The sequence below is a fragment of the Carassius auratus genome, unplaced genomic scaffold (genome assembly GCF_003368295.1).
Source record: "Carassius auratus strain Wakin unplaced genomic scaffold, ASM336829v1 scaf_tig00003761, whole genome shotgun sequence".
NCBI classification, from domain to species: Eukaryota; Metazoa; Chordata; class Actinopteri; order Cypriniformes; family Cyprinidae; genus Carassius; species Carassius auratus.
Window position 1 is genome coordinate 323,168 of NW_020523543.1, and position 10,470 is coordinate 333,637.

General features: G+C 42.7%; 1 protein-coding gene across 1 annotated transcript; it reads right to left on the reverse strand.

Annotated features, from left to right (window-relative positions):
* Positions 1–4,748: 4,748 nt before the first annotated feature.
* LOC113070322 (uncharacterized) lies at positions 4,749–9,033 on the reverse strand. Its single transcript, XM_026243581.1, has 8 exons — positions 8,913–9,033; positions 8,572–8,607; positions 8,123–8,396; positions 6,324–6,469; positions 5,597–5,879; positions 5,360–5,499; positions 4,929–4,971; positions 4,749–4,826 (listed from the first exon to the last, which is right to left on the reverse strand). The coding sequence occupies exons 1-8, from the start codon at positions 8,953–8,955 to the stop codon at positions 4,811–4,813; spliced, it is 981 nt and encodes a 326-aa protein (XP_026099366.1). The 5' UTR covers positions 8,956–9,033; the 3' UTR covers positions 4,749–4,810.
* Positions 9,034–10,470: the final 1,437 nt, after the last annotated feature.

Genomic DNA, 10,470 nt, shown 5'->3' on the forward strand with positions numbered 1-10,470 from the left:
AGAAGAGATGCTTCCATCTCACCAGGAATCCCGGAGTTGCTTTGCCTGCCCTTCTTCCAACCTGTCACCTTGTAAGGACTCTCCCGTAAGGTGGACCGGCAGCACTTCCTCCTTTCTGCTTGCAGGGGATTCGTTCTGTGCCAAGGCCACCTCCACTACCGTTGGACGCACCTGGCAGAACCGAAACTCTCCTTCCTCGTGAACTTGTTGGGGGCTTACCATGGTGACCCGGGCCAGACGTTGGTGTCGATGCAGATCCACTGCATAGGGGTTCGTATTTCTCAGTCTTACAGCAACCTGACCCCGGCGGACAGAAGCCAATCCCTGGGCCACTTCCACAGCCTGGCAGTCTGAGTGAGGCTCCACCAGAATCCATTCCTGGGACCCGCGAAGCTGGGCAGGAAGGCGGGCCCAGATAATGGCCTCGCTCTGGGCCGAGACTGACAGTACGTAACAACACATCACTCTCCCCACACTCTCTCGATTCCGTTGGGCATCAGCCATGCGGACCCGGCGACAATCGGCCACAATCCGATCCCATTCCCGTTTTTCCTCCCTCGGAGCCAAAGGAGTGGGTCTTGCTTTAAACAACTCCTCCCAGCAGTCCGTGATGACGTTCATCCCCATTAGGGCACGGTGAGCTCCCAGGCATGTATCCCGTACGATCACAACTCCCTTTTGAGGCACAAGGGTCCCATGAACCTTCAGGTCTGTGACCAGATAGCCCATGTACAGAATGTCCAAACCGTTTGCCCCACGCAGGGTTAACCAAGGGGCATCTGCGGCCGAAACCCTGAATAACTCCCGAGACAGGCTTTCGGAGAACAGCGTGACCTGGGAAACGGTATCCAGGAGGCATTGGACTTCAGTCCCATTGACTTAAACCACCACAAGGGGGCAGCGCCCAACTAGACAGTTCCTGGCCGCCAATGGAGGGGGGTCGATTAGGGGGGTCCCGACCCACAGTGGCCGGAGACTCTAAAACCCCCCCTGCAATCCCCGGCATGCGATGCATTGCCAGACGTAATAGCCTGGTTCGCCAAAGCCATTGCAAATGGGACGTCCTTGTTCGTCCCATTGGAAACGGAGCCAGGATGACCAGAGTGGACGTCGCTCTGGGAATCGACTACCTTCAGAGTATGCTCTCTCTCGGGTCGGTGGCAATGGCCGGTATTGTTCTCTGCGTAATTCTTCTAGGAAAGTTTTAGACAGCTCTGTCATCTGGTCACGGACATCTCTTCTCAACTCTTCTCTTAAGGCCTGTTTCCAGTCGGGCGTACCAGGAGGCAGGGGACTACTTGCAGCATTGGTGACCATACAGTGGGAAGGATCTGAGGTATCTGCATGATCCAGTTCGAGGGCCAGAGCTTCCTGGCGTAGCTCCTCAAACGTCAGAGTAGGATTGCGGCGAAGTTGTATTCGGAGGCTCTGACGTATTGGGTCATCTCGCAACCCCAAAAGAAACTGGTCCTTTAGGAGGGCCTCCCCTTCTCCAAGCACATGGTCCTGCCTCTTCTTCAGCCGAAACAATTGTTCTCGCAGTTGCAAAGCAAAGGCTCAGATGGTCTCTCCTGGCATCACCTTCGAGTGAATTTAAAATAAACTGGGTCTTATGTGTAGCGTTTAACCTTTGGAGGCCCGCCAAGTACTCCACTTGAGTTTTCCACGCCGACAAGCTGAGTTCTGAGCCTGGTCCTCCATACTTTTGGGCCCATGGGGCTCCCATAAAGATGGGCATGACACGTGGGTGACCCACCGGTACATCTTCGTCTGCCATTGCTCCGCCTCTATCTACTCAACCCAAGGTGGAATCCTGCTGACTACACCAAAGCAAGGACGACAGACAAGGCTTCAAGTAACACAGTATTTTATTGAATATAAAAAGGGAATCTAAAATGGTGAGTCTTCTGGGCAGGGTCGTTCCGTCCTGCGGACCCGCCGGAGGCCCACAGAGTGCAATATCGGGGGGGTGCTCTGGTAAGTGGCTTCGCTGTCTTCCAATGAGAGAGACAAGTCAGGGCTCACAACTGGGAGGAGGATACTGTAGGACCGTTCAGGTGCGTATTTCGGGTGACGTACTCCCTTCTTCTTCCCAGGGGGAGGACGGGTTGGGACTTACGACCAAAGGGACTGTGGTGGAACAGTTAAGGTACGTGTTTCGGGTACGTACTCCTCTTCTTCTGCAGATGACAGGCAGAGAACTGATGGCTGAGGAGCTCCACTACCAAGCAGTCCGTTAAGTATTCAGGTATGAAATCCTCTTGAAGGACTGGCAGACATAGAGCTTATGACGGGAGAAGTTCGCTCCAAAGCAGTCAGGTGAATACACAGATATGTAATCCTCTTCTTAAGCAATGTCAGACAGAGAACTTACAGCTGGAGGAGCTTCACTGCAAAGCAGTCAGGTGAGTATTCAGGTATGACATCCTCTTGAAGGACGGGCAGACACAGAGTTTACAACGGGAGAAGTTTGCTGCAAAGCAGACAGGTGCATACACAGGTACGTAATCCTCTTCTTCAGCAATGACAGACAGAGAACTTACAGCTGGAGGACTTCACTGCAAAGCAGTCAGGTGAGTATTCCAGAATGAAATCCCTCTTCACAATGGGCTGTCATAGTACACTCAAATATCTGTGGATTACAAAAGTGTTAGCCTCTTCTTGCATCTTAGAACGTGACAGAAAACTCAGGTAAGTAGTGGACACCCGGCGGGTTTAAGTTCACACTTCACACATCAAAACAGTGCATCACATCACTTCATCAATGCAAGTCAACACTCAGTGGGAAATACATATATAGATGGCCGTCGCCCATTTTCTGACCTGGCATTCACGTCAGGGAGTCCCATAAACAAGAGAGAGGATGGAGATCGATTGAACTACTCACAGGCTCTCACAAACGATCTTACTGTCCAGCGATTTCCTCCTTCCGGTTGAGTCGGCGTGCTCTTTCTCCCAAACTCACAATGCCGTGCCCGTTTGCCAGCCCCACTTCCTCTTCTCCACCGCTCACGCTTCCTCCGAGATTCACAGTCCCCAAACACAGCCCCCTCTTTGGTGCATCCTCTCCTCATTTATCCTACCCAAATGGCAACTTGTCCCAACATGTACAGCTGCCGGCGAATTCCGCTGATCAACCCATTTGCGGGGATTTTGCACTAACCCGGAACTAGCCCGGTGTTCCGTTGTTATTGGTCCGGCGGGAGGCAATTGCAGCGAACATTAGTTCCGCCTTAACAGTTGGAATTTTGTCACCTTGTGACATAATGAAGGAAATTAAAATAGTGAAGTAAAAAATAAAAGAACGTTCAAATGAAAACAAGAACATTTTACAAATAATATTTAAGTAATATTTAAGTATTGCATAAAATATTAGTAAAAATGTTGATGAGTTGGCTGCCTCCCCCCTAATTATCAGCGTCACCCTGTGCTTTAATCACCGCCCTTCACCAGGCTCCAGACAGGAGTGGGTGTGAGAGAGAGAGGAGGGGCACTGGATGAGCCAGGGCTGGCGGCGTGTAATGGGGCACACCTGATGCAAATGGAGCCTTATTACTGCCGCTGTTTAAATGTTGTGCGCGCCTCTCCTTGGGAGAACAGTCTCTTCCCTGTGCATGCACGCTTGTGTACTCGTGGGTCCAAGAAGGGTGTGTAGAGGGACTCCTGCACCGCCAGAGATGTGAGCTTTCGAACCCTAGGTCCAGACCATAGACTGTAAAAAAATATGGACGTAGTGTCCGTGAGGTCACCCATAGACTCCTCAATAGCGGTTTTGAAGCGCAAAGTGTGCAGAGTGGGCCATCACCATCTTGGCAGCGCTTCAACATGCAACTCTCCCGGACAATCGAAAATGGGCAAAAAGGCGGGAGCTGATTGCTGAAGCCACGCCCACCTAGCGCGATGGCATTGTCAGCAGTGGCAATCCACCTGTCACTCAAGTGGCCACGCCCTTAATTATGCAGAACCTTAAGGCTTAATATAATTTTAACGAATTAGTTTTAAAATAATTCACACCCCTCACAGTTGTCATGAAGGGCAAAATTAGCAATATAGATCAAAATCATTTTTTGCACCAGGCTGTAAACATGTATTTTTTGCTGTAAAGTTGGGCATTTTAACATGGGGAGACTATGGGACTGACTCCCTTTTGCAGCTAGCCTCAAGCGGCCAGTCGATGAATTGCAGTTTTTGTCACTTCCTCATTGGCTTCACGAGAGAGAGCGCGAGGTTGCTGCTCGGTCCAGACGAGAAACGCACCCACAGCTGTCGGGCCAGGATGCAGGGACGTCTAGTCTCTTCAAGCACCACGGCCAGCGAGAAGGATGCAGCCGCTGGAAGAAGCCGCCGGACTCCACCCCTTACCTGGACCCTTCCTTCCTGAACACTACCTGCCCTTCACATACCCCACAGCATGACAAGGTCCCCTATTTATTTTAGACAATTTCCCCTTAAGGAACTTTTATATATGTGTTTGGTTATTTTTCTGTTAATAAAAGCCTTTCTGAAGCCTGATGCCACCCCCACTGTGTCTGTTGTATGCTCCTCCCACCACAAAATATATAAATTTAACTTATATAACATTGCCCCCACATTGTCAGGTACTGGTATATTATACAATACAAATGGCTTGAAAGCTGCATTCAGGAATAAAGTAGTTTAAACAACTTTATTGTGATCAGTAATGAGTAATGGAGAAAATTCCAGCATGTAAATATATATCAAAGCTGATCAGAAGAGAGTTTCGCTTCCCTCATCATCATCTTCATCATCATCATCATCTCTCTCTTCACATCAGAAATCCCTCGTTCTGTCAGAGCACAGTGAATCTGAAATGAGCAGATCAATGTGATTGAGTTCATATTTCTGTACATTTCCCTCTCGCACCTGTGACAGGAGCTGGAGGTTCAGACAGACTCAAAATTAATTACTCATAATTTTCATCTTCACAGGAGTCTTCTTGGGAAACAGGACCTAAAAGTGCACATGAGCGTGAACATGGAGAGAAGAGAAAAGTGAATGCTAAATGCAAATAATAAAAACACAAAATGCATTGATTCTACAATATCTGCAGCAGTTTGTTGCCAATGCCACTTAAGATTAAACCGATGCAGTGAGAGTTTGTGTAGAGATTCTCAAAAATCATAAACAAAACTACACAGAGTAAAACAAACTAAAATACATAGATGACATTAACTACAAGTTCACCTACAATATTTAAACACAAATGTGTTTTATGCAGTAAATTATTGAAAGCTGAGCGCATACAACTGTTGAAGTTTCACATGTTCAAAAACCATAAATATCCAAATTTCAACTATTGTGAAGGCATTAATAGCTAAATCTGCTTGTTTGATCACACCTTCTCCATAGACCTCCACCTCACACAGAGTAAGCGTCCTTGAATCTTCAGGAATGAACAGATTCACGTATCGACCCTCCATATTGTTACATGTGTAAGTGGAGGAAACACCAGCTGGAATGCTAGAAATCACAGCGCATCTAAAGAGATATGTAGAAAACCTCTTTTAGACTTCTAGTCTTTCTTTATATTTCAGGGTTTATTTATGGATTTTAAGCTACTGAAAGAGAGTCTCACCTGGGATTGTTGTTGCCGTTGTTCTCCAAAGAGTTTCCGATGCGAATCTCCGCTCCGTTTATTCTGTCTGGACAGCAGCCTAGTAGTATGTTTGTGATGACAACTGTACTTACTCTATAAACATAACCCAGATCCACCCTCCACCATGGCTTGTTCTCAGAATCAGTTGAAGAACACGCTGACCATGAATTTGTGAAACCAGGATTGAAATCAATGGCACGTTGAGCAAACCAGACGCCATAGGTTGACGACTGTATGGCGGTTCTTCCTGTTGCCAGATTGTCTGTAATAAATGGTTTTAGTCATCTTATTTTAGTCACTTTGAATGTTTATTTTTTAAGAATTCATTTCTATCAGATCTGTAAGAACGGGTTGAGTCCTGACAAAGTCATTTTTTTAAGAAATATCTTTTAACTTCATTGGCTGTATCTGTAGTGCCTTCGAGCAGATATTCCTCACTAGGGGTGTCATGCACTTATTATTTTTGAGGGGGGTCACGAGAGAAGGGGGGGGGGATCTTGTCATGTGAAACACAACAGCACAGCAGCCTTTGTCCCGCAATTAAAATTCCAGGAAGACTGATATTTCTGCTGAGCTTCTGGTCTAGTGCATTAATCCGTCCCTAGTTTTCTGTTCAAATAGCTTTATAAATCTTTTATTTCAGGCCGGTCCAGTCAAATTTGCCTGGAAAGGGTTTAGATTAGGTTTTTACGCAGCTCTGAATTACCTGGATAATTCACATAGACTCCCACTTCACAGAAAGTAAGAATCTTTGAATTCCCAGGAATATTCACAGTCACATAGCGTCCCTTCATCCCAGGACACGAGAAGCTGTTGGTTTTTCCTGCTGGAATAGAAGAAACTGTTGCACACCTGGAGAAAAAATGAAAGAGTGAGTTCCTTTTGTTGCTCATTGTTAGTATGACTCTAAACCTGTATTTTATTCTCTCATCACTGAATGTATTTAATATGATTAACTCTTTCTTTTACAGCACAATGTATATTTCATAATTGGATACTTCCTCCAACTTATGTGATATATGTTTTACACTATTTTAATTTATTGTTAATATCATTAAGCAGCTAAGCAAACGTGCAATTATTTGTCATGACAGTGAAACGTTAATTTTCAATACGTGTGTGTGTGTGTGTGTGTGTGCACCCGTGTCCTCTCTGACACTCCCCACACTCGCTCCGAGCGGGGCTTGAACCCGGGTCTTCCGGCATGGGAGGCGGACGCACTAACAAGGAGGCTAAATGGCTACAGCCACTAGCATCTGTCGCTAGTGCGTCTCTTGAGATCGGGGAGTGAGGTTTACCTGCACAGCACCACTCGCTGGCCTCCGTTACATATATATATAACACCTTAGTGTTTGATGTTGTCTGACATCTGGGCATTGTCATACTGTGTTTTATCATGACATGATATAAAATAATTCCTGCAGTGCTGCACAACTATTAATTATTACGATTAAGAAACAAATGACTTATAAAATGACGTATAAAAAGATAAGAGTGACCAGTTAGAATCAGTAAGACATCCTTCACTAAACTAAACTGACATCACTGTACTGCAAATACCAATCTTAACATAGTCGAAACACCAGCAAATATTCAGTACATGAAACACACACATATACATACAGGTGCTGATCAATTAGAATATCATCAAAAAGTTTATTTCTTTAATTCCATTCAAAAAGTGAAACAAAATATATTAATTCATTACACATAGACTGATATATTTCAAATGTTTATTTCTTTTATTTTGATGATTATAACTGACAACTAAGGAAAATCCCAAATTCAGTATCTCAGAATATAACTTAAGACCAATACAAAGAAAAGATTTTTAGAAATCTTGGCCAACTAAGAAAAAGTATGAACATGTAATAAAGTATGAGCATGTACAGCACTCAATACTTAGTTGGGGCTCCTTTTGCCTGAATTACTGCAGCAAGGCATGGAGTTGCCTCTCCTCTCTTCCTCCAAAGGAAATGGTAAATTTACTTTCCAGTCCAGCCCTTTCTAAAGCGAGACGTTTCTGACGCTGTCTGTTGTTCAAGAGTGGCTTGACACAAGGAATGCGAAGCTGAAACCCATGTCTTTCATGGTCATCTTTTGGACAACTGTCAAGTCAGCAGTCTTGACTCTAGCCAACATAACTAGACTGAGATCATTTAAAGGCTTTGCCGGTGTTTTGAGTTAATTAGCTGATTTTAGTGTGCCACCAGGTGTCTTCAATATTGAACCTTTTCACAATATTCTAATTTTCTGAGATACTGAATTTGGGATTTTCCTTAGTTGTCAGTTATAATCATCAAAATTAAAAGAAATAAAAATTTGAAATATATCAGTCTGTGTGTAATGAATGAATATAATTTACAGGTTTCACTTTTTGAATGGAATTAGTGAAATAAACCCACTTTTTGATGATATTCTAATTATATGACCAGCACCTGTATGTGTGCATGAAGATCACAAGTGTCCAAAATCTGCATGTGAGAATATATCAGAGAGACTCACTCTGGGTTGCCTAAAACTGAAGAATCATTTCCAATCCGAATCACTGCCCCGTTTATCCAGATTTCACAGTTCACTGTTGGACAGATTCTGTTAGTGATGGTCACTCTGTTCACAGTGTACGTCTTCTTCAGATCCAGCTTCCACCACGGGTCACTTTCTGTGTCTGTACGAGAACAGTAGGAGCTCGACCCATCCACAGCGATTTGGGCGTTCCAGTTAGCAAAGATGCCATATGTTGTCGACTGAACAGCTGTTCCCCAACTTGCTACGTTCACTGGAATATGTTCAAGAGGAAACCGTACTTACTATTAAAATTCTTCATTACAATCATTTATAGCCCTGCTTGGCTACTTAAGTTCATTGGTTTTCATCATGTGTCTGAAAATAATTTCCAGCAGCTCAAACTCTCTTACAAAAGATTTAGTAGTTTTTCATTCACAAAATCTCACCTTCTGTTTCTGCTTTCATCTGAACTGAGAAAAAGCCTTGGAATGAGAAACAGAATGATGTTCATTATTTAGCAACTTAAATTGATTTTTCTTATTTGCAAAAACATATATTTTGTATATATTTGTATATATATTGTATACATTTATGCATATATATTGAGTATAACCACTAAAATCAAGTAAAATAATTTTGTATAAGGGTGTTTAGATAACATCAACAACACATTCAAGTATAATTTGGGGTCTTCTGTGTTTATTAAGTGTTTCTCTGTCTGAAAGATGAAGCTGGAAACAGACTGTAGGTCATTAAGATATGAGATATGATTGTATGTTTTACTTACCCAGTAAAGACAACAGACTCTTGTAGAAAACTCTCATGTTCATTTCAGGTGATCTGTGATTCTTTCTGCTTTTCTTTGAGGAGCTTTGAACAAATGTTGTTCCTTGGAGAAATATATTAGTTCAAGTTACATCAGAGTCACATGATCCTAGTGCTCCTCCCACTTTTCTTTCTTTCAAATTTGTTTACACACACACACAAATACATAAATAAAATATAAATTATTATTTTCTTAAACATATTTTTGCAACAAAACAAGTGAATGCATTTTCACTGAAAATAATTATTATTTGTAACTTCAGTGATTTATGATATCAAAATTTTAGTGCTATTAAAATGGTACATTATCTCTTTGGTGGACAAAGCAATTCAAATAATTAATTTCATGTTGACATGCTTACATCGAATATTAGGCATTAACAACAATAGCAAAATCCACCAAACTGGATTGGTTTGTCAGCTCTCCTGAAAGAAAATTAAGGGACAATCTTCCTGAACTACATTAAGATTTGTTTTAACTTTTGTATTTAAATTCGGTGGCAGCTAATTTTAATGTTGTTTCCATCTTGTGTTGCACCAGCCATTTTTAAATTTGTCTGTATTGAGGCTGCCTGTCAGAGCTACCTGAAAGCACACAAACACGGTCTGTTTCTAGATGATGCAAAACTATGTTTAAAATGTGAATGTTCATATTGCAGAGTGTAGTAAATCTTTGCCACTCTTTGTCATTTGCATCTGCATCTACTGCTGTTCACTTCTTAGATTGTCACTTGTTTTTCTTATTCCACAAGTTTTCTTTGAGTCATTTGCTTAGGAAGCATGTTCCAAAAACCATGAATGTAAATCTAAATGTAAATGTAAATGATCCCGAAAGAGTTTATTCAGCAGAGCACGAACATACGAGGAAGCACACTATAGCCCTATTCGGACAGGACTAGTTTTACAGGGGGTCATTAGAGAAATCTGTGTTTCACAGATGTACTTGGGGATTTTAATCCCGTCCGAATCTGCTACGTCTGTGTTTTTCTCACACAACCTCTGTGATAATTCCAGAGCAAATTACCTACTGTTTTTGAGCAAACTCAGTGATCCTCTGAGAAAACTAATCCCGTCTGAATGCGAATGTCTGTGATTGCCGGTGATATTTTATTTCACACCGCGTTTCCTTGTGTGTTTTGGCCAACGTGAATTACCGTAGATGCTCTTACCGCGCGCATGTTTGATATATTTGCTTACCGGCAAATAATAATAAAAAAAATAATAAAATCAAGAGCAAGATCACGTAAACTGTTAATACTGGCTATTGTAATATCAGCATCAGGTAACTCACATTCATTTATGTACTCAGTTACATAATGTTTGAATTACATATGTACCTTCATGAAAATTAAACATACGGTAGGTTTAGCCTACTACACACACACACACACACACACCAGAAAGAAAGGAAACCAAGTTAAATTAAAGGAACCACACATTAACATGGTTTTGTTATACTAGCCATTTAGTATTTATTGTGTAATAATACTAAGGCAGTCATTCTGAATGAATGCAATGCA

Excerpts from the sequence above, each read along its gene's own strand:
- LOC113070322 (XM_026243581.1), bottom strand. The coding sequence starts at position 8,955 with ATGAACATGAGAGTTTTCTACAAGAGTCTGTTGTCTTTACTGG. Across the intron at positions 8,608-8,912 it reads GAGTCTGTTGTCTTTACTGG|GCTTTTTCTCAGTTCAGATG; the intron begins GTAAGTAAAACA and ends TCTCATTCCAAG. Across the intron at positions 4,972-5,359 it reads GGTGGAGGTCTATGGAGAAG|GTCCTGTTTCCCAAGAAGAC; the intron begins GTGTGATCAAAC and ends GTGCACTTTTAG.